Below are 23,952 nucleotides of genomic sequence, written 5' to 3' on the forward strand. Positions count from 1 at the left end.
TTTTTTGTCTCGTTGAAACTCAAATGTCTGTACAGAATTTTTTTTTTTTACATCAACAGAAATGGTATGGTTTTTCTGAGACTGTCCAGTCTAAATCTGGAGGCCTCTGCTGTGTATTAGTGTCCACATACCCTGGTTGAAGAGAGCTGAGAGGCTTTTTTGAAATTCCAAAGGTTATTTTTCAGATTTATCATTGTGACAGATAATGGTTTATTTCCTGTTTTTGAGTCAATATTATGACTAAACAATCCATCCAGCACAGGAATGTAGGCAGAATTAATTAATAATGCCAATGAATTTATTTCACTTGATATTTATTTAATTTCTCCAGCCAAAAAGGCAATATCTTCACATTTAACATCAAACATGCAAAAATCAGACAGATTAGATTTTGGTGAAAGTCTTGTTGAATCTTCAATAAAAAGATATGTCTTATTGATTCCATCTTATTTATTGTGTTAAATATTACGTGAAAATAATTTTAAAAATTCATGACTGAAATCATGTGAATTAAGCTGTCACAATTGTTTTAAAACTGGTAAATAAAAAATATTTATTTTGAGAAAAACTCAAAAAAGTGAGAATCGAATTGATGCTGTGCAAATGAAACTGAGGAGGAGTTGATGCAAAACTCAGATGTGCTCCACGTCTACTTATGTGAGAGCAGAGAGGACAGAGAAGAGGGGACACACAGTTGAACATGATGGACTGTAGGACAGGACTGCTGCTTCTAACTATCTGCTGGGCAGGTGAAGATCTTAACTCATCCTGATTGTTGACACACTTTGATTTTTGTCATGAGCTGATTAACTTGATGTTTCATCTTTTAAACAGGTGTTGATGCTCAGACTCTGACCCAGTCTGAACCAGTGGTTAAAAGACCTGGAGAATCTCACACACTGACCTGTTCAGCCTCTGGATTCACATTCAGCAGCTACTACATGGCCTGGGTCAGACAGGCTCCTGGAAAAGGACTGGAGTGGATTTATGCTATCAGCAGCGGCAGCAACTACAAGTACTACTCTGAGTCAGTCAAAGGCCGGTTTATCATCTCCAGAGACAACAACAGAGCACAGCTGAATCTGCAGATGAACAGCCTGAAGACTGAAGATTCTGCTGTTTATTATTGTCCTCGATGGTCACAGTGAGTGAAGTCAGTTCAGCAGCTGTACAAAAACACACACCTCATATTTCCTGGTCTGATCACATCTATATTTCCTCTTCTTTCAAAATACAATTATTTCCTTTTCAAATAAATGAGAAAATAACATCACAAATTTTTCAAGAATAACTGAATATTTATCGGGGAGCTGATCAAAACCCTCAGAGCATCAAAACAAGATCTCCACAAGAGGCGCCTTCACACCAAGATTGCTTTCAACGCCTTCTTCCTTAAGATTTTTTGTGCCTTGCAACAAATGTAACAGAGAGGGAGGTCTGCACAAACTTTTTGTTCTTGAAACGCACCAGGAACGTTTGAAAGAAGCTTGGAGCAGTTTTACCAGTACTGCTCACAACAAAATGAACACTGTGAGGCGTCATTCCTGTTTCTTCAAAAAAATGGGATGATCTCATCTTTTAAGTTTTGTTAGATAATGAATGAATAAACAAACCAGTAAATATTCTTGTTTTGAATGAATGTGTTTTTAGATATTTTCCCCATCCAAACTCTTCAAAAATATTATTTACCATTTGCTGAATTGTTAGTCTTTGGGTCAAACAGTCATTAGAGGAGTACTAACTGTTGAATGGTTTCCTGGAGCCTGTTTGAGCCTGTTTGAGCCTGTCCTCCTGATACCCTGATGCAAATCTTCAGTGTCTGGTGGACGTCTGTCCTGCTGACTGCTCTTGTTCTCTCTGCTCCATGACAGGTCACATCTCCAGCATCAGTATGTTGAACACTCTCTCTGCTGATGCTGCTCACTGACTCTCTGTCCTGTGAGTTCTGCTGCTGTCTGACACTGCTGAGAGACGGTGACTCTCCCAGACCAACAACTTTCTTCTAAATGTCATTTCCTCTCTACAGGTGGTTCAGGTCACAGTATGGAGTCCATTCCTTCCAATTCGGTCATTAAAAGCATGGGAGACCCTCCATCTGTCCTGAAGGAGATCTGACTCCACATTTAGGTGTAGAATGAACTGGATCAGACAGGATCCTGGAAAAGGACAGTGTGAAAGGATGTATAGAAATCACTGAAGACAACATCAACAGTATGGCTTATCTGAAACTGTCCACTCTAAATCAGGTGGACTCTGCTGTGCATTACAGTCCCAAAAAACACTGGGTGAAGATAGTAGAGAGGCTTTTCTGAAATTCCACAGGTTATTTCTACATTTAGACCAAAAGGTGGGAGCAGAACACACAAAGTCAGATGTCTCAGTGTGACAGTTGATGTGGTTTTTCATTTCCTATTTTTGAGTCAAGATCAACACTTAAAAAATCCATTCCATCACAGGAATATTAGCAGCAGTAATACAATCATGCTAAAAAGAAAAAGACAATATCTTCACCTTTAATATCAAGCATAAAAATCAGACATATTACATTTTGTTAAAAGTCTTGTTCATCCTTCAATAACAATGTGTTTGGATGAACAATTGGTTGCTTATTGATCAACCTGTCTCTCTGTCTGTCTAATTATTAAAGTTGATTTGCATATTCTTGTATCTTATTCATTGAATTTGGTGAAAAAAAATTACAGGATCAGATGGGACCATCACTTTAATAGGCAAACTTTATTAAAACTTATTGAAGAACAGATTTTAAAGTTTAAAAAATAACAAAGTTTTACTGTTGGTCAAAATTAAATTTGTGCTGCACACATCTCAGGATGAGTTGGTATAGTTATGGTTGGGTAGGGAGCTTTGAAATAAATGATGTCTCTAAATACCAACAAAGATAGGGAAAGGATTGTGCATGTGTGTGTGTGCGTGTGTGTGTGTGTGTATGTGTGTGTGTGTGTGTGTGTGTGTGTGTGTGAGTAAGAGAGTCAGACGGAGAGAGAGAAAGAAATGAGGACTCTCAACACTGAAGAATGATGGAGATAATGCTGATTTGTGTTTCCACACGTTTTGACTTGATCTCATCCAGCTTCCAGACTCACTGGCATAACCAAAATGATGCCTTGAACAAGTTTTAATGACACAAACATACTTTAGTAACTCTGTGACAGCAGATAATGAGGAGGGCTGAAGACACAGATCAGGTGCACAAACATCTATAAACCATGAAAACAAACAGAAGAAAAGCATTTTAGAACATAAAGAAAATAATGAATTGATGAAACAAACAAGTGGGATGATGATGATGATGATGATGATGATGATGATGATGATGATGATGATGATGATAATGATGATTGTCTGTGATCAGATGTACGACAGGTTAAATTCTAGAATATAGAACGCTCCCTGCAGACATGTTTAAAAGTCTACATTTCTGCTCAGTCTAATGTGATCAAAACAGTCATGTGACACAATTTATACGGGTTCAAGTTCATTAAACATATAATGGATCACCATGGATACATTTCATGATGAATGATTCTGAGTGTCTCTCTTCAGATTGTCTTGGGGTGTTTATGAAAATGTCCCAGAGAGGGACGTCTATGCAAACTCTCCCTGTCCTATAAAAACAGCAGGAACTTGAGGAGCCTGGAGCAGTTTTACACAGTTCTGCTCAGATCAGAGCACAGAACTGCAGTGTCAGCACATAATGGAGAACACAGTGATCAGAGGTTTACTGATCATTGTCACTGTTCACGGTGAGAACATCAGGGCTGCTGTTACTTCTGTGGACAGGTCCAGAATGGGCTTGACCTGGTTGTTGGGTGTATTTCTATTGTCTTTCAGGTGTTTGGAGTGAAAGACTGGATCAGTCTCAGCCTGAAGTAAAAAGACCTGGAGAGACAGTGAAGATGTCCTGCACCATTTCAGGGTTTGACATGACCAGCTACTATATCCACTGGATACGACAGAGACCAGGGAAAGCTCTGGAGTGGATCGGGAGGATGGATACAGGTTCAAACTCTGCTATCTATGGAAGCTCTTTCAAAAGTGGTTACGTGATGACTGAAGACGTGTCCAGCAGCACTCAGTACCTGCAGATCAGCAGCCTGACAGCAGAGGATTCTGCTGTTTTCTTCTGTGCTCGGAGAAACACAGTGACTCCAGAGAGAGGAACAGCTGTGCAAAAACCTCCACAGACAACAAACATGTCTCCTTCTCAAAAACTGAATTACAATCTTCATAAAGATTTACCAGGAAAGTTTTTCAAAGTATTTCCAGCAGTTTCTTTCTTAGGTGCACATAAATAGACATAATGTTTTAGACTCTCCTGTGTTTGTTTATTATTTTATTTATTTTGTTCTGCTTGTTGTCTTGCTCTGTCCTGTTAAGATACTAATTACTGTCATGTCCCTCATTTGTGTCTCATCATCTTTGCCCGTCCTTGTGTATTAAACCACTTCTCCATCCATCCTGTACCAGAGAGTGTTTTGTTAAAGTGTCCAGTGGGCCCCTCATGTCTTTGACCGGGTTATCTTGTGTTTTGGTTTGGGCTGCTGTCCTCAAAGTTTGACTTTTTTCCTCTCCGAGATTGATTGATTGGTTTGATCCCTGATGCAGTTTATTAGATTTCAGAGCTTTCTTTTGGATTTTTTTCTTGTCCTCCTCATCAGATCCATTGATTGGTTTGATCTTGTGAAATAAATCTGTATTCTTCCAAAACTGTTTTGCATGTGCTGAACTTCACATGTAAAACATGATTTGACTGTAGGTTTCCACTCTCCTATTGGCTCCAGTTAGATCAACAGTGATGCTTCACATGTTTGATTCGATGCAAATTCAGAGTTCTTCTTTGTTCCTCATCTATAAAACCATCACATCAGACTGTCAGTGGAGTTCTCTGCACCTGACTTTCAACATTAACCATGTTCTCTGCAGCTCTGCTGCTGCTGTTGGCAGCTGGATGTGAGTCTCTCTCTGTGGATTTGTCAAAGTCAGCAGTTGATCTGTTTGAGTGTGATTTTATAATCAGTATTGTCTTTGTTGTTTCACAGGTGTGAAGGGTGAACAGTAGACACAGCCAGCCTCTGTGACTGTGCAGCCAGGTCAGCGTCTGACCATCACCTGTCAGGTCTCTTATTCTGTTAGCAGCTACTGGACACACTGGATCAGACAGCCTGCAGGGAAAGGACTGGAGTGGATTGGAAGTTGGGCTGTATCCACCCAATATTATAAAGCTTCCCTGAAGAACAAGTTCAGCATCAGTTCGGACTCTTCCAGCAACACAGTGACTCTAAAGGAGTGAATGTGCAGCCTGAAGACACTGCTGTGTATTACTGTGCCAGATACACAATAACACAAAGCATCAGTGGAGCTGAACAAAAACCCCTCGGAGCATCAACACATCATCACCAGAGGGGGCGCTGTTACACCAGGAATGATTAATCACCTCAACATGGTTGACTTTGAAATGTTGAGGAAAGTTGCTTTAGATCAATACTTTTAGAACAGAACAATTTAAAAGAAACTATTAAATATAGAAGAGTTTTGATACGGATACATTCATTAAAATTACTTAATATATTCAAAACTGCTTTTACAGAATCCTAAACATTTTAGCCTCAATATTCTGCAAAAAAAATCATGGATATGAGAAGTAGTTTCACAAGGACAGAGCAGCAACAATAAATGTATTACCCAGTAATTTCATCAATGATCACAACAGTTAATCTCAACATACATCCAAAATTTAAAGAACACACACTAGGTCACAATTTTAAACATATATCAGTGTTTAATATTGTTACCCAAACATTCATGATCAAATGAAGACTTATGGACAAAATTCTGTCCTTGTTTATTAATAATGATTAAATATTGAAGAAAGAGTTGTTTTACGTGCCTGAAAATACTTCAATGTCAGTGACTGAAATCTGGAATCCGTTTAAATTCCCACATCTCAGAGTTCTCCCTCGAGATGTTCTAAAGGCCTTTCTGCATTAAAAAAACCCCCAAAAAAACAGAATTAGCAGCTGGAATAGGACTGATAACAAGCACCACTTAGTCCTTAGTCCTTGGGCCACTAACGAACCATTAATTTAAAGGTTTAAAAAGGCTGAGATCATAGGCTCACATCATCCAAAGAGGAGGAGGCATCACAATCAAATCCAGTTGTTTACTGAGGAGGAGTCGATGCAAAACTCAGATGTGTTCCACGTCTACTTATGTGAGAGCAGAGAGGAGGACAGAGAAGAGGGGACACACAGTTGAACATGATGGACTGTAGGACAGGACTGCTGCTTCTAACTATCTGCTGGGCAGGTGAAGATCTTCACTTATTCTGATTGTTGACAGACCATGATTTTAGTCATCATCTGATTAACTTGATGTTTCATCTCTAAACAGGTGTGGATGCTCAGACTCTGACCCAGTCTGAACCAGTGGTTAAAAGACCTGGAGAATCTCACACACTGACCTGTTCAGCCTCTGGATTCACATTCAGCAGCTATGCGATGCACTGGGTCAGACAGGCTCCTGGAAAAGGACTGGAGTGGATCGCTTATATCAGCAGCGGCAGTGGCAGCAGCCAGTACTACTCTGAGTCAGTCAAAGGCCGGTTTATCATCTCCAGAGACAACAACAAAGCACAGCTGAATCTGCAGATGAACAGCCTGAAGACTGAAGATTCTGCTGTTTATTATTGTGCTCGATACGCACAGTGACTGAAGTCAGTTCAGCAGCTGTACAAAAACAAACACTTCTTATATTTACTGCTGTGAAGAGCAGAATTGAACACTGACAATTGTATTATTTTAGGCGTTTTAAATCCATATTATTATATTACCTTTTTATTTTTAATAAATCCTATAAATTCACATAATTCATTAACTATTTTTAGCCAAAGATAACAATACAATACAACACAATACACCAGTACATGCTTGAATGGATCAGAGCTACGATGATTAATGTTGACTATTTGGGATGAATATATGAGGAATAATAGCTTAAACATTATGAATACACACACATGGCCTTCACTGTTGGCTGGTTAAGGCTGAGACTTAGCGAACTCAGGGTTTTAAGCATTGACATTTTTACCCCTTCACCCGCCAGCACTCTCTCCAATCACTTTTCACCTGCAATGGTCCTATGTTTGTTCAGCTACAATTAACCTCTATCAAAACTATTTTAAAATGGACTAAGGTGATTGCAAAACTGTTTCTATTTCCCTGGAATCCCTGATGCAGTTCAATACATTTCATAGCTCTCTTTTGGATTTTTTGTTGTCTTTCCCACCTGTTTCTTTTGCGAGGTCTCAGGTGTCTGTCTTGGGACGACTCATTCTTGGTCTATGATGCAATATCCTTTTTCACTGTTGAAAGTTAAGACAGGAACAAATACAAACATCCAAGTTAAAGTGAGATTTATTTCAATCCATCAATCAACCAATCAGTCAATCTTTATGTGACGGGTGCAGGAACCCAGGAACCGTTGCAGCTGTTTCCGGGACTCGGGGATGGGCCCGGAGGTGACGGCAGAGACCTTGGAGGGGTCCATCTCCACACTGCCTTGACCGATAATGTATCCCAGGAAAGAGACGGAGTGGTAGCATGGAATTCACACTTCTCGGCCTTGACAATCAGCGAGTTCTCCAGCAGGCGTTGGAGGACGGCCTGGACATGATGCACGTGTTCCTCCTTGGAACGGGAGAAGATCAGGATGTCGTCCAGGTAGACAAACACAGTCTTGTTGAGCATGTCTCTCAAAATGTCATTAATGAGTGCCTGGAATACGGCCGGGGCATTAGTAAGGCCGAAAGGCATGACCAGGTACTCATAGTGTCCAGTGGGTGTGTTGAAGGCGGTCTTCCACTCGTCCCCCTCCCGGATCCGGACTAGGTGGTAGGCATTGCGGAGATCCAACTTGGTGAAGACCATGGCCCCCTGAAGCAGCTCAAAGGCTGAAGCGATGAGTGGGAGAGGGTATCGATTCTTGACCGTGATCTCATTGAGGCCCCTGTAGTCGATGCAGGGCCTCAGGGACCTGTCCTTTTTCTCCACAAGAAGAACCCTGCCCCAGCAGGCGATGAGGAGGGACGGATAATCCCGGTAGCCAGAGCGTCATTAATGTAGACCTCCATGGCCTCTCTTTCTGGCGCAGACAGTGAGTAGAGGCGACCCTTGGGAGGCGTGGTGCCGGGCTGAAGGTCTATGGCGCAGTCGTAGGGTCGATGAGGGGGCAGGGAGGTAGCCTTAGCCTTGCTGAACACCTCCCGGAAGTCATGGTACTCGGAGGGTACCGCAGACAGGTCGGGGGCCGGAATGGATTCGACTGATAGAGGCGCGGCAGCTTGATTAAGGCAGACCTGGTGACAGGAGGAACTCCACCCCAGAATGGAACCCGTCGCCCAGTCAATGTGGGGATTGTGACGACGGAGCCAGGGGTAACCAAGGATGAGTGGGAGGTGAGGTGACTTCAGGACGTGGAATTGTATGGTCTCGTGGTGGTTGCCCGACAGAAGCATGTGGATGGGCGTGGTCTGGTGAGTGACAGTCCCTAGGAGATGGCCATCCAGGGCGCTGGGGAACTGAATGTGGTAACGGAACCCGGTCGATACCCAGCTGGACGGCAAGCTCCTCATCGATCAGGCTGACATCAGCCCCGGAGTCTATGAAGGTGGCGAGGGTGTGAGAGCCCCCCGCCAACAGAAGCCGGACGTGAAACAATGGCCGTGGGCAGGGGGCAGAGTCTTGAGTCCGGCTCAGCAGTACGCCCCCGTCTACTGCTGAGCCCTCCCCTTTTACTGGGCAATGAGAGACAAAGTGCCCAGCCTATCCGCAGGAGAGACAGAGGTTCCCCTGTTGTCATCGCTCTCGCTCCGCAGGAGTCAGGCTGGTGCGTCCCACCTGCATGGGTTCGGCCCCCCCAGATGCGGGCCCTGTGAGAAGGTTGGAGGCGGCTGGAGATCCTCGCAGGCGGGCAGACGACCGGTTGCGCCGCCTCTCCCTGGCGTAGCTCTCTTCTCCTTGCCTGGATGCGCCCGTCCAGCCTAGAAGTCAGCTTGATGAGTCCATCAAGGGAGGGCGGAAGATCAAAGGGAACCAACGCATCCTTTATGTATGGCGCTAGCCCATTGAGGAAGGCGTCGCACTGGGCTGCTGGGTTCCAGTCACTAACCGGGCCCGGGTATGGAAGTCGATAGCGTAGTCAGCAATGGGCCGACTTCCCTGCTTCACGCTCATGAGTCCCCCGGTGGCATCCGGGCCCAGAGAAACAGGCCCAAAAACCTTACGAAGTTCCGCAGAGAAGGCCTGGAAAGAGGAACAGGCTGGCGTGCCCCTCTCCCACTCTGCCGTTCCCCACAGGCATGCTCTGCCAGTCAGGTGATTGATGGTAAAGGCGACCTTCGCTGCCTCCGAGGCGAAGGTGTAGGGCTGCAGAGCAAACAGGATTGAACAGTTCGTGAGGAACGGATTGCAGCCCTCTGGGTCCCCAGAATAACGCTCTGGGGTTCCCACCGGGGCTCTGGAGCAGTGCCTGGTGGGGGAGCAGGAACAGGAGCGGCCGGTTGTGACACTGAGACCACCAGCTGTTGGACCTGGGTGGCTACTGACATTAATGCCCGCTCCAGGACCGAGGCTGTCTGCCGAGCCTCCGCAGCATTGGAGGCTAGCTGGGCCTTGAATTGTTGGAGCCTTCCCTCCACTTGGTCCAAACGAGACTGAGGTGGTGACGAGTGTGCTGGGTCCATGTAGGGCCAGATTGTACTGTGACGGGTGCAGTTTGGACCCAAATGCAGCACTCTGGAAAGCTGGACCGTAGTAATGCCTTTTATTAACACACGGGCAAACAGGAACTCAGGCAGACAACGACACATAGGAAATAGTCCGTTCTTCAGGCTCCGGGCCCACACAAAGTCTATGGGTTGCAGGCTCGGGGAGTGGGGCGAGCAGCAGCGAAGTCGGGGCCGGGCGGAGAAGTCTAAACCAGGTGAGGAGACAGGAACCAGAGACGCTGAGGCAGAAGTCGTAGTCAGGGGCAGAAAGCAGGTAGGTTGTCCGGGGAACAGGCAAGGCAGGCAGAACGAAGACAGGCAGGGTTGGTAACGGGTAATCCGGCAGGGAAACAATGCTGGAAAGTCTCGCATGAAGCAGCAGAAGAACAATCTGGCACTGAGTGAGTGTGAGGCTGGAGAATATACAGTATACTGGTAGGTGAGCTGATTGATGAGTGAGGGCAGGTGTGTGATCAGTGACTGAGAGCAGGTGTGGTGATCAGAGGGTGTGTTGTGAGCAGGGCAGTGGAAAAGTACTGGGACAGGAGGGAACTGGGGAAAAGGGGCTGTGACACTTTATTCATATACCGTCTGTTACATTCTAAATTGTTTTGAGGAACTTCACAGAATCCCAGGGCCTGACCCTAACTAGCAACAGTGGCAGGAAAACCTCCCCTTTAACAGGAAGAAACTGTTGCAAATCTGCTTCGCAGGTTCGGACCGTGAAACGACCAGAGAATCCGTGATCTTCAGTAAAAAGTTTATTAGACACATTTGTGGGCCTTTTCACAATACGAGAGAAACATTCTCCGTCTGCCAACAGATAAAAAAATGGACCTTTTTGGGTGTTGGTTTATATTCAGCAGAAAAGTTAGCAACAGTGTTCAAATGGTCATATGATTAACTGACGACGCCATCTTATTACCTTAAATGATTATGTTCTATGTAAGTTCTGGTACCTCATGAGCCAGTCACAAAGTGGCACCAAGAAGTGTGATTAAATGCCTGCACGTACGCACATTCTTCAGTATATGCATAAGTCAGTTCTAGTGATTCAAAGTTACATGATAAACTTGTGCTACACAGGAAGTTTCACAGTAGATTTCATAGTAAATTTCCACAAAACCTTAAATAGGAATTTCATGAATATTTTAATAGGTTACAATTCAATTTCCCTGCGGGGATGAATAAAGTACATCTTAATCTTAATAAGGTAACTAACAGCAGACCTTTATATGTAAAACATGATTTGACTGTAGGTTTCCACTTTTCTATTGGCTCCAGTCAGATCAACAGTGATGCTTCACATGTTTGATTCTATGCAAATTCAGAGTTCTTTTTTGTTCCTCAGCTATAAAACCATCACATCAGACTGTCAGTGGAGTTCTCTGCACCTGACTTTCACCATTAACCATGTTCTCTGCAGCTCTGCTGCTGCTGTTGGCAGCTGGATGTGAGTCTCTTTCTGTGGATTTGTCAAAGTCAGCAGTTGATCTGTTTGAGTGTGATTTTATAATCAGCATTTTCTTTGTTGTTTCACAGGTGTGAAGTGTGAACAGTTGACACAGCCAGCCTCTGTGACTGTGCAGCCAGGTCAGAGTCTGACCATCACCTGTCAGGTCTCTTATTCTGTTAGCAGCTATTACACACACTGGATCAGACAGCCTGCAGGGAAAGGACTGGACTGGATTGGACGGAAATATACTGGAGCCTCCAACTACAAAGATTCCCTGAAGAACAAGTTCAGCATCAGTTTAGACTCTTCCAGCAACACAGTGACTCTAAATGGAGTGAATGTGCAGCCTGAAGACACTGCTGTGTATTACTGTGCCAGAGAGTCACAATGACACAAACCATCAGTGGAGCTGAACAAAAACCCCTCAGAGCATCAACACAACATCACCAGAGGGGGCGCTGTCACACCAGGAATGAATCATGACAACAACGTTGAGGCAGAAAGTTTGAGAAGAAGATTTTTACCTCAGAATTTAAAGTAAATATAAAACCTGTAGGAAACCTTCAATGTTTTTTGTAGTAAAAATGAACTACAAAATGAGAAAATGTTTTTGGATTCCTTTTGCACAAATAAAGACCAAATGACCTAAAACATATATGATGACTGATTTCGTTGAATGCTGAACTTCTGATCTCATTATGATACAAGTGAATTTCACATGCATTTAAAATTGTTTCATAAGGATAATGCAGCAACAATGTATTTGTTTCTCTGTAATTTCAATGATCTCAACAGTTAATTTCAACTTTCACCCAAAATAAAAGCACACACCCAGAACCCTTTTTTTTTAGAGATCAGTGTTTAAAATTGTTACTCAAACATTCATGATCATTGATGACTCATGGAAAAAAAGGTGTATTTTTAAAAATCGATTAAATGATGTCACAAATTCATTGAAAATCCCTGATCTCATGATTCTCCCTTTAGACATTCTTGTTGTACACTAAAATTGATTTTCAGCTGGACGAGAACTGCTGAGTGTGAAGTGTGGGGTACCTCACAAATCATTACTAGGACCACTAGTGCATCATTAATTGGACAAGATTTAAAGTGTCTTGATCATTGGCTCACATCATCCAAAGAGGAGGAGGCATCACAATCAAATCCAGTTCTTCACTGAGGAGGAGTCGATGCAAACCTCAGATGTGTTCCACGTCTACTTATGTGAGAGCAGAGAGGAGGACAGAGAAGAGGGGACACACAGTTGAACATGATGGACTGTAGGACAGGACTGCTGCTTCTAACTATCTGCTGGGCAGGTGAAGATCTTCACTCATCCTGATTGTTGACACACTTTGATTTTCGTCATCAGCTGATTAACTTGATGTTTCATCTTCTAAACAGGTGTTGATGCTCAGACTCTGACTCAGTCTGAACCAGTGGTTAAAAGACCTGGAGAATCTCACACACTGACCTGTTCAGCCTCTGGATTCACATTCAGCAGCTACTGGATGAGCTGGGTCAGACAGGCTCCTGGAAAAGGACTGGAGTGGATCAGTGATATCAAATATGATGGCAGCAGCCAGTACTACTCTGAGTCAGTCAAAGGCCGGTTTCTCATCTCCAGAGACAACAACAGAGCACAGCTGAATCTGCAGATGAACAGCCTGAAGACTGAAGATTCTGCTGTTTATTATTGTGCTCGAGAGTCACAGTGAATGAAGTCAGTTCAGCAGCTGTACAAAAACACACACTTCTCATATTCGCTGCTGTGAAGAGCAGAACTGCACACTGAATACTCTGATCTGTCATTTTCTGCCTTTTAATTTGTTAAATTACCTTTTTACTTTTAAATTATCTTAAAAAAATAATGATTTCATGATTATTTTGAACAATAAATAGCATAAAAAATGGTGCCAACATGAATTATTTGCAATTTTCCCTTAATGCCATCTTAATTTAAGTATGAGATACTATCATCAAAAGAAAATGTATTCATTTTTGGCTCATGTTGACAGGAGTTTTTGAACTTTGAACAAAATTAGACCTTTTGCTCAGAAGGTACCTGTCTGTGTGTTCATGCCAAAAAAGTGACTCAGAGACCAGAAGATGCAGCCCAGAATATACATAGTAGTGAATTAAACCCAATCATCAGTTGCTTGGGACATAAGTTGCAGTAGCACCGCCTCCGGTCTCCAAGGTACCTGAACACTCACCAACTGGAGCAGTTTGGACTTGAAATGATGCCTTATGGTCTCTGCCGAATGCTAATATTCAGTTTTTACTTCTGTCCAGGTCCATCCTATACATATCATGTGTTTCCAGAGCAAACTATTCCTGAGGCTTCAGAGGCAAAGCAGACAACTTATCTTTACACAACGCAAACATGTCGCTCAAAACTCAGTATGAGCAGTCAGTGCTTGGATGATGACTAAATAAGAACATTCAGTGTCTAACCTAAGCAAGAACACACCAGTGCATGTTTCCAGTTCAGTCATTCCAGTCCATTCCTTCCAGTTCGGTCATTTAAAAGCACTGGAGACTCTGCATCTGTCCTGACGGAGATCTGACTTCACATTTACCGTAGGTCTAGTATGAACTGGATCAGACAGGATCCTGGAAAAGGACTGGAGTCGATCGGTGAAGGATTCACTGATACCAGCAGTAACGACTATGCTGGCAGTGTGAAAGGATGTATAGAAATCAGTAAAGACAACATCAACAGTATGGCTTATCTGAGACTGTTCAGTCTAAATCTGGAGGACTCTGCTGTGTATTACTGTGCCAAACACACTGGTTGAAGAGAGCAGAGAGGCTTTTCTGAAATTCCACAGGATTTGTCCATTTAGACCAAAAGGTGGCAGCAGCAGAACACACAAAGTCAGATGTCTCAGTGTGACAGTTGATGTGGTTTTTCATTTCTTGTTTTTGAGTCAAGATCATCACTTGAACAATCCATCCCAGCACAGGAATATTAGCAGCAGTAATACAATCATACTAAAAAAAAAAAGGCAATATCTTCACATTTATTATCAAGCATAAAAAAAAGTCAGATTAGATTCTGGTATAAGTCTTGTTCAACCTTAAAATAATTTCAATGCAGAAAATTGAGTACTGTTAATCTGGCTTGAAAGAATAGTTGTTCAGAAATTATTAGTTATCATTAAGAAGTTATTATTTCAACACGTTCAACTGTAAAAATCAGTTCAAAACAGGGAAAAAATATATTTATTTTAAGAGTAACTCAAAAAGTAACAATCAAATTGATGCTGTGCAAATGAAAGTGAGGAGGAGTCGATGCAAAACTCAGATGTGCTCCACGTCTACTTATGTGAGAGCAGAGAGGAGGACAGAGAAGAGGGGACACACAGTTGAACATGATGGACTGTAGGACAGGACTGCTGCTTCTAACTATCTGCTGGGCAGGTGAAGATCTTCACTCATCCTGATTGTTGACAGACTTTTTGTCATCAGCTGATTAACTTGATGTTTCATCTTCTAAACAGGTGTTGATGCTCAGACTCTGACCCAGTCTGAACCAGTGGTTAAAAGACCTGGAGAATCTCACACACTGACCTGTTCAGCCTCTGGATTCACGTTCAGCAGCTACTGGATGGTCTGGGTCAGACAGGCTCCTGGAAAAGGACTGGAGTGGATCAGTCGTATCAGCAGCCCAGTGCAGCGACAAGTACTACTCTGAGTCAGTCAAAGGCCGGTTATCATCTCCAGAGACAACAACAGAGCACAACTGAATCTGCAGATGAACAGCCTGAAGACTGAAGATTCTGCTGTTTATTATTGTGCTCGAGAGTCACAGTGACTGAAGTCAGTTCAGCAGCTGTACAAAAACACACACTTCTCATATTTACTGCTGTGAAGAGCTGAAGTGAACGCTGTCTTTATTTTAATAATGCATGCCTTTTAAATGTTATTTAAATTATTTAAATTTTACTACTGCTTTTAACCAAAATTAATGTAAAGTGCCTACATGACTAATTTGTAATTTACTTTAAAGTCATTTCATTTAATTAACATAAACTATCATCAACTGAACATGTATTAATTCTCATTGATCCACCATCACTCTCTACAACTGTTTTACCTTCAATGCTCCAATATTTGGTCATCAACAATTAACCTCAGGTAATCTATCTTCTCTACCCAAAGGATTTAAAAATGGACTGTGGTGACTCCCATACTGTTTCCATTGTCCTGCAATCACTGATGCAGTTCAGCAGATTTCAAAACAGCCTTTTGGATTTTTTTCTTCCTTCTCACTTGTTACTTTAGGGGTCCCTCAGGTGTCTGTCCGAGGATGTCTCATTCTGGTCTGTGATACAAATCCTGTTTGACTGTAAAAAGACAAAAACAATTGACAGTCAAATCAGTGACATCAGATGTTCAATTAATTAGATTGAATATGATAAAAACATTTATTCAGAGGTGAATTGACTGAAGGTATTATAAATACAGTAATTAATTTCTGTTTACATTGGTAAAGGAGATTTTTTCTTACTAAGAAATCTAAATTTATTTATACTAAAATGAAACATGATGTAATCACTGACACACCGATATCAAAAAGAAATTTCTGTCTAGTTGATTACTCTTAATCTCAGTGATTCATATTCAAATCGCAAGTAATTATTTACAATAAGAATGAAAGATTTAACTATATATATTCTACTTAGTGTGAAATAAACAACATAACATTGTTTCTACCCTGAGCTGATTTCTGTTTGGGTTTTGTGGTCAGAACAGTTGGTGCTTCTTTTATATCCTGTCAGAGTTCTTCGCTATGCAAAGGGAACTTCCTGTCCATCTGCTATAAAGACTTGACATCCTGCTGTTAGCTGCAGCAGAAGAAGAGAAGCTCCCATCAGATCAGCTTCAATACCAACCATGTTCTCTGTAGCTCTGCTGCTGCTGTTGGCAGCTGGATCCTGTGAGTCTGACTGAGCCAGAGACACTGACAGTGTGATCACCCTGACTGTTCCCTCTACGTCCACTGATTCAATCTTCTGCTCTTCATCCACAGGTGTGAAGTGTGAACAGTTGACACAGCCAGCCTCTGTGACTGTGCAGCCAGGTCAGCGTCTGACCATCACCTGTCAGGTCTCCTATTCTGTTAGCAGCTATTACACAAGCTGGATCAGACAGCCTGCAGGGAAAGGACTGGAGTGGATTGGATACCATCGTGTTGGATACAACCCAGTTTACAAAGCTTCCCTGAAGAACAAGTTCAGCATCAGTTTGGACTCTTCCAGCAACACAGTGACTCTAAATGGAGTGAATGTGCAGCCTGAAGACACTGCTGTGTATTACTGTGCCAGATACACAATAACACAAAGCATCAGTGGAGCTGAACAAAAACCCCTCGGAGCATCAACACATCATCACCAGAGGGGGCGCTGTCACACCAGGAATGATTAATCACCTCAACATGGTTGACTTTGAAATGTTGAGGAAAGTTGCTTTAGATCAATACTTTTAGAACAGAACAATTTAAAAGACACTATTAAAATATAGAAGAGTTTTGATACGGATACATTCATTAAAATTACTTAATATATTCAAAACTGCTTTTACAGAATCCTAAACATTTTAGCCTCAATATTCTGCAAGAAAAAATCATGGATATGAGAAGTAGTTTCACAAGGACAGAGCAGAAAAATAAATGTGTTACTCAGTAATTTCATCAATGATCACAACAGTTAATCTCAACATACATCCAAAATTTAAAGAACACACACTAGGTCACAATTTTAAACATATATCAGTGTTTAATATTGTTACCCAAACATTCATGATCAAATGAAGACTTATGGACAAAATTCTGTCCTTGTTTATTAATATTGATTAAATATTGAAGAAAGAGTTGTTTTACGTGCCTGAAAATACTTCAATGTCAGTGACTGAAATCTGGAATCCGTTTAAATTCCCACATCTCAGAGTTCTCCCTCGAGATGTTCTAAAGGCCTTTCTGCATTAAAAAAACAACAACAAAAAAAAACAGAATTAGCAGCTGGAATAGGACTGATAACAAGCACCACTTAGTCCTTAGTCCTTGGACCACTAACGAACCATTAATTTAAAGGTTTTAAAAAGTCTGAGATCATTGGCTCACATCCTCCAAAGAGGAGGAGGCATCACAATCAAATCCAGTTCTTTAGTGAGGAGGAGTCGATGCAAAACTCAGATGTGTTCCACGTCTACTTATGTGAGAGCAGAGAGGAGGACAGAGAAGAGGGGACACACAGTTGAACATGATGGACTGTAGGACAGGACTGCTGCTTCTAACTATCTGCTGGGCAGGTGAAGATCTTCACTCATTCTGATTGTTGACAGACTTTGATTTTAGTCATCATCTGATTAACTTGATGTTTCATCTTCTAAACAGGTGTTGATGCTCAGACTCTGACCCAGTCTGAACCAGTGGTTAAAAGACCTGGGGAATCTCACACACTGACCTGTTCAGCCGCTGGATTCACATTCAGCAGCTACTACATGGTCTGGGTCAGACAGGCTCCTGGAAAAGGACTGGAGTGGATCGCTTTAATCGGCACCAGTAGCAGCCCTAAGTACTACTCTGAGTCAGTCAAAGGCCGGTTTATCATCTCCAGAGACGACAACAGAGCACAGCTGAATCTGCAGATGAACAGCCTGAAGACTGAAGATTCTGCTGTTTATTATTGTGCTCGATGGTCACAGTGACTGAAGTCAGTTCAGCAGCTGTACAAAAACACACACTTCTCGTATTTACTGCTATGAAGTGCAGAACTGCACACTGAATACTGTTTTTATTTTAATAATTTCTGCCTTTTATATTTTTAATTTACCTCCTTACTTTTTAATAATTTACAAACTATGTGTATGTTTATGCATTTATTAAACCCATCAGTAACAAATACATCACATTTCCCCCTCAATAATATAATATTCTGGTAGCTCAATTACATTGTATTGATGGTAAATTAAGCATAGTTTTGACTGATTCACCTCGAGGTTTTTTGGAGTATCTGCATATTTTAGATGAACTCTTCCCACTACCTTCATTTAACATCAATTATTCTTATGGAATAGTTCACTTCAACAACAGCTGATAAATTCTTGTTGATCCAGCATTTTTCTGTAAGTTATTTTTAACCTGCAATGGTCCAATCTTTGACCGAAAACAATTAACCTGAACTCTATCTTATTTCCGAACAAACTATAATAAAAAATGGTACAATGACAACTTTATTAATCACCACACTCCTGCAAAAATTCAACTGATTTCACAACCTTATTTGCAACATTAAATAAATTCGGAGGAATAGATTGAACCAAAAATTTATCTGGATTTAGTTGTGTTCTTTTATGGAATTTGTTGGAAAACAATTACAGGATCTGACTGAACGGGACCAGAGTGAAAATATCCAACAGGAAAAGAAGCACAGTGAGTCAGGATTTAGGCTGAGAGAGACGAGCAGGAGCAGATGGTGTTGGCAGGTCTGCAGGCAGAGAGACAGCGCTGATGAGCAAAGAAATGACATCTGAAACTATGACTGCGGGAATGAAAACTGAGTTGAACGGATGACCAAAGATTTCACATCAAACCGGCAGAGAACGTGGAGAAGAGACAGCCTGGATAACAAGAAACATGTGGACAGTGCCTCCCTGACCAAAAAAGAAAAAAGAAAGTGTACATAAATAATATTAATATTTTCCAATGACATGTGTTAAAAATTAATTTAGAGTATGACTACACATTGTGTCCATTTTCTTGAGTTAAAAGTGCCGAATTTGAGTTTTACCGATCAAATCAGGGCAGAAACCCCGGGTGAGACAGAGGTGAATTGTGCCTCACGTCTGACTGCATGATCCACTACAAACTGGGTTGCATGACGTGTGCCAGTTTTTGTTCCTCAGCATATCGCTAATATGAACTTTACATGCATGTGTGAGAGAAATATTCCTGCTGATCGCACAGCAGAGTGCAGAGAAAAGTCAGCAGGTGAGGCGTGCAGTACTCTGCCTCAACTCAAGGGGCGGACGCAAGCTGGCAGGTGCTTTCTCGCTGCAGTGCTGCTTCAACAGAGGCAATCCTGTCCTTAAAGAATTATTTTTTTTTTGTGATCATTTTATAGGCAAACTTTATTAAAATTTATTGAAGACAGAATTTAAAGTTTGAAAAATAACAGAAATTTTTACTGTTGGTCAAAATTAAATTTCTGCTGCACACATCTCTGCACTTTAATTTGTTCACAGAATATATGAATTTCTTAAAACGCAAGATGGGTGCTCTATCCATAGCTATAAAAGAAAGTTCTTTATAGGACAAATATGTTCCTGTGTATATGTTTGTGTTGGATTGTGAGTGTAATTGAAACAGGAATGCTGATGGGATATGACGCATTATCAGTCGTTGTATGCTGTTGGAAAAATGGTGAAATAAGATGCTTTTTTCAGTTCTTACCATCGTAAATCTGACTCTTGAGGAGTCAGTGCCTCACCAGCCATGAACCTCACCGCACATCACTGCTATTTAATACATATTGAATAACACAATCCTCAATCTACTGACAATGGGAGGACCTGTTTGTGAAGTTGGGCCCATTTGCTCAGGATGAGTTCGTATAGTTATGGTTGGGTAGGAAGCTTTGAAATAAATTATGTCTCTAAATACAAACAAAGATAGGGAAAGGATTGTGCATGTGGTGTGTGTGTGCGTGTTTGTGTGTGTGTGTGTGTGAGCAAGAGAGTCAGATGGAGAGAGAGAAAGAAATGAGGACTCTCAACACTGAAGAATGATGGAGATAATGCTGATTTGTGTTTCAGCACGTTTTGACTGACTTGATCTCATCCAGCTTCCAGACTCACTGGCATTAACCAAAATGATGCCTTGAACAAGTTTTAATGACACAAACATACTTTAGTAACTCTATGACAGCAGAGAATGAGGAGGCTGCAGACACAGATGAGGTGCACAAACATCTATAAACCATGAAAACAAAAGAAAACATTTTAGAGCATAAAGAAATGATGAATTGATGAAACAAACAAGTGAAACAAACAATTCTAGAATAAAGAACGCTCCCTGCAGACATGTTTAAAAGTCTACATTTCTACTCAGTCTAATGTGATCAATACAGTCATGTGACACAAATTATACAGGCTCAAGTTCATTAAACATATAATGGATCACCATGGATACATTTCATGATGACTGATTCTGAGTGTCTCTCTTCAGATTGTCTTGGGGTGTTTATGAAAATGTCCCAGAGAGGGACGTCTATGCAAACTCTCCCTGTCCTATAAAAACAGCAGGAACTTGTGACAGGAGCCTGGAGCAGTTTTACACAGTTCTGCTCAGATCAGAGCACAGAACTGCAGTGTCAGCACATAATGGAGAAACACAGTGATCAGAGGTTTACTGATCATTGTCACTGTTCATGGTGAGAACATCAGGGCTGCTGTTACTTCTGTGGACAGGTCCAGAATGGGCTTGACCTGGTTGTTGGGTGTATTTCTATTGTCTTTCAGGTGTTTGGAGTGAAAGACTGGATCAGTCTCAGCCTGAAGTAAAAAGACCTGGAGAGACAGTGAAGATGTCCTGCACCATTTCAGGGTTTCGCATGACCAGCTACTATATCCACTGGATACGACAGAGACCAGGGAAAGCTCTGGAGTGGATCGGGTTGATGAACACAGGTTTAAACTCTGCTAGCTATGGAAGCTCTTTCGAAAGTGGTTACGTGATGACTGAAGACGTGTCCAGCAGCACTCAGTACCTGCAGATCAGCAGCCTGACAGCAGAGGATTCTGCTGTTTTCTTCTGCGCTCGACAACCACAGTGACTCCAGAGAGAGGAACAGCTGTGCAAAAACCTCCACAGACAACAAACGTGGCTCCTTCTCAAAAACTGAATTACAATCTTTTTTTCAAATATTTCCAACATTTCATTTTTCATGAGAAGACTCCAAGTAAAACATTTAAACTATGGAGAACTTTTTAGGGATTTTTTTCTTACAAAGATGAACTCAGTTAAAATTAAGAATATATTTTTGAGTGACCTCTATATAACATATAGAACGATCAATGGTGTGACCTAAAGTATAAATCAATTCAATGACTCAAATGTTAATCTCCTTGACTCTTGGAGAATGCTCCATTAATAACATTCTAAACCCATAATTGTCCTTGGTTTTGTCTTTCCCATGTCCCCTGTGTGTCTGCTTTTCCTCCCTGCTGAGTAGAGTGGTGATGGGGCCTTTTTCTGCCACTATATTGGCGCAGCTGTGGCTCATCGTCTCGTCAGCTGCTAGTTAAAGGCCGGTCCGTCCTTGTGCTCGGCGCTAGTTTGTTAGAAAACTCCAGTGGTATCTGCTTAGCACTCACTAGCCCGAAAATTCTTTGTGGTCTTTTCCTCACCTGTGCTCTCTTTCACCTGTCCGCAGCTGTGCTGGCATCACCCGTCCCTGCTCAGCATCCTACCAGACTTGTCCTACGTCAAACAAGAGATCCTCTTTGGATTCTGGAGTCAGCTACTCTTTTGTTCAGCCTCCTGTGCTCAATAAAGTTGTGAAAGAATCTGTTCCTTTCTCCTGTGTCTGAATTTTGCATTTCAATTAATTTCTGCTTGTCAGTGACCCAACAGCAATCTCTTTATTTTACAAGAGAATTTTGCATAAATGTGAAATATCTCCTTTTTACTGTTTTGTTCATGTTTTAAGTGTGCTCCGATAACCTCAACGTAGCAAACCATACATACAGATTCTTGTCCTGCAAGTCAGAAATATCATGTGATCACAAGTGAAAAATGAAGAATGACAAGAAGAAACATGCCAACAACCAGCAAACACAACACACAACTTGGAAGAGTACATACAATAAGAGCCAGGGATGGTGGTCTTGAGAGCCTTTTAAAAATAAGATAAAAGACTGTGGAGAGAACCCTGGAGGCAGCATCAACATGCTTGTTTCTCTTCACACCTACTTCCTTCTTCAGTCAGCTCGCGTCTTGATTTCCTAAATTCTGTTCCACGTCAAAATATGTGGAGTCATGACTTAGGAGTCGTCGGCTTGCAACACGCTTGTGGAGATTTTTGGTTGTAAAGACTGAGCAAGTTTAATATTTACTCTAACTGTTTTTAGAGCAACTGTCAGGACACATTTACTCTGAAAAAAACCTCAGACCACTGATTACTGGACCATCAGTGGGACGAAATGACGACATGAATACACATCCAAAGAGGAGGAGGCATCACAATCAAATCCAGTTGTTTACTGAGGAGGAGTTGATGCAAAACTCAGATGTGTTCCACGTCTACTTATGTGAGAGCAGAGAGGAGGACAGAGAAGAGGGGACACACAGTTGAACATGATGGACTGTAGGACAGGACTGCTGCTTCTAACTATCTGCTGGGCAGGTGAAGATCTTCACTTATTCTGATTGTTGACAGACCATGATTTTAGTCATCATCTGATTAACTTGATGTTTCATCTTCTAAACAGGTGTTGATGCTCAGACTCTGACCCAGTCTGAACCAGTGGTTAAAAGACCTGGAGAATCTCACACACTGACCTGTTCAGCCTCTGGATTCACATTCAGCAGCTACTACATGGCCTGGGTCAGACAGGCTCCTGGAAAAGGACTGGAGTGGATCAGTCTTATTTACTATGATGGCAGCAGCCAGTAACTACTCTGAGTCAGTCAAAGGCCGGTTTATCATCTCCAGAGACAACAACAGAGCACAGCTGAATCTGCAGATGAACAGCCTGAAGACTGAAGATTCTGCTGTTTATTATTGTGCTCGATGGTCACAGTGACTGAAGTCAGTTCAGCAGCTGTACAAAAACACACACTACTCATATTTACTGCTGTGGAGAGCAGAAGGGAACAGTGAACACTGTCTTTATTTGATTATAAATGCCTTTTAAATTGTTAATGACCTCACTTTAAAATGTTTTTTTTAATTATTTTACAACTGCTTTTGACCGAAAAAATGCAAAGTGCCTACATGAATATTTTGTCATTTTCCCTGAAAATCATCTTCATTTAATTAGCATAAACCATCATCAACAGAACATTTATTATTTCTCATTAATCCACCATCACTCTCTACAACTGTTTTTACGTGCAATGGTCCAATATTTTTTCACAAACAATTAACCTCAGGTAATCTATCTTCTCTACCCAAAGGATTAAAAATGGACTGTGGTGACTCCAATACTGTTTCCATTTCCCTGGAATCACCGATGCAGTTCAGCAGATTTCAAAACAGCCTTTTGGATTTTTTTCTTCCTTCTCACTTATTACTTTAGGGGGCCCTCAGGTGTTTGTCCTAGGATGTCTCATTCTCATTTTTTCATGGTCTGTGATAAAATATCCCATTTTACTGTAAAAAGATAGGAACAAGTGACATCAGATGTTCAATTAATTAGATTGAATATGATAAAAACATTTATTCAGAGGTGAATTGACTGAAGGTACTATGAATGTGCAATGACACATTGTCAGTATCTGATATATCTGATGTACGGAATATTCACTCATAGAATCAATTTTTAACACTAACGTTTATCATTTCTATTTTCCAACTACTCACCTTCACCACTCGGCATTTTTTTCAGTTTAAATTGACCTAATTTCTATACCTATGGTAAAGAAGAATTGATATGATTTTTTTTACGAAAAAAAAAAAATTCTATCAAACATTTAGTTGATTAC

At 41.5% G+C, this 23,952-nt stretch overlaps 1 pseudogene and 6 gene segments (V, D, J or C); all 7 read left to right on the forward strand.

Annotated features, from left to right (window-relative positions):
• Nucleotides 1-676: 676 nt before the first annotated feature.
• Nucleotides 677-1,277, forward strand: LOC130519926 (Ig heavy chain V region 6.96-like). The segment is given in 2 exon segments: nt 677-749; nt 835-1,277. Coding segments are annotated over 2 exon segments (363 nt in total).
• Nucleotides 1,278-3,665: 2,388 nt separating this feature from the next.
• Nucleotides 3,666-4,360, forward strand: LOC130519924 (Ig heavy chain V region 186-1-like). The segment is given in 2 exon segments: nt 3,666-3,764; nt 3,853-4,360. Coding segments are annotated over 2 exon segments (513 nt in total).
• A 1,842-nt stretch (nt 4,361-6,202) lies between these two features.
• On the forward strand, nt 6,203-6,750 carry LOC130519921 (immunoglobulin heavy variable 3-30-3-like). The segment is given in 2 exon segments: nt 6,203-6,327; nt 6,412-6,750. Coding segments are annotated over 2 exon segments (366 nt in total).
• Nucleotides 6,751-11,138: 4,388 nt separating this feature from the next.
• Nucleotides 11,139-11,749, forward strand: LOC130519919 (Ig heavy chain V region 5A-like). The segment is given in 2 exon segments: nt 11,139-11,237; nt 11,327-11,749. Coding segments are annotated over 2 exon segments (345 nt in total).
• A 750-nt stretch (nt 11,750-12,499) lies between these two features.
• LOC130519918 (immunoglobulin heavy variable 3-7-like) lies at nt 12,500-13,156 on the forward strand. The segment is given in 2 exon segments: nt 12,500-12,559; nt 12,645-13,156. Coding segments are annotated over 2 exon segments (363 nt in total).
• Nucleotides 13,157-17,470: 4,314 nt separating this feature from the next.
• LOC130519925 (Ig heavy chain V region 6.96-like) lies at nt 17,471-18,149 on the forward strand. The segment is given in 2 exon segments: nt 17,471-17,555; nt 17,641-18,149. Coding segments are annotated over 2 exon segments (363 nt in total).
• Nucleotides 18,150-22,545: 4,396 nt separating this feature from the next.
• LOC130519928 (immunoglobulin heavy variable 3-30-3-like) lies at nt 22,546-23,039 on the forward strand (annotated as a pseudogene).
• The last annotated feature ends 913 nt before the right edge of the window (nt 23,040-23,952 follow it).

This window comes from Takifugu flavidus, unplaced genomic scaffold (assembly GCF_003711565.1).
Source record: "Takifugu flavidus isolate HTHZ2018 unplaced genomic scaffold, ASM371156v2 ctg246, whole genome shotgun sequence".
Classification (NCBI taxonomy): Eukaryota; Metazoa; Chordata; class Actinopteri; order Tetraodontiformes; family Tetraodontidae; genus Takifugu; species Takifugu flavidus.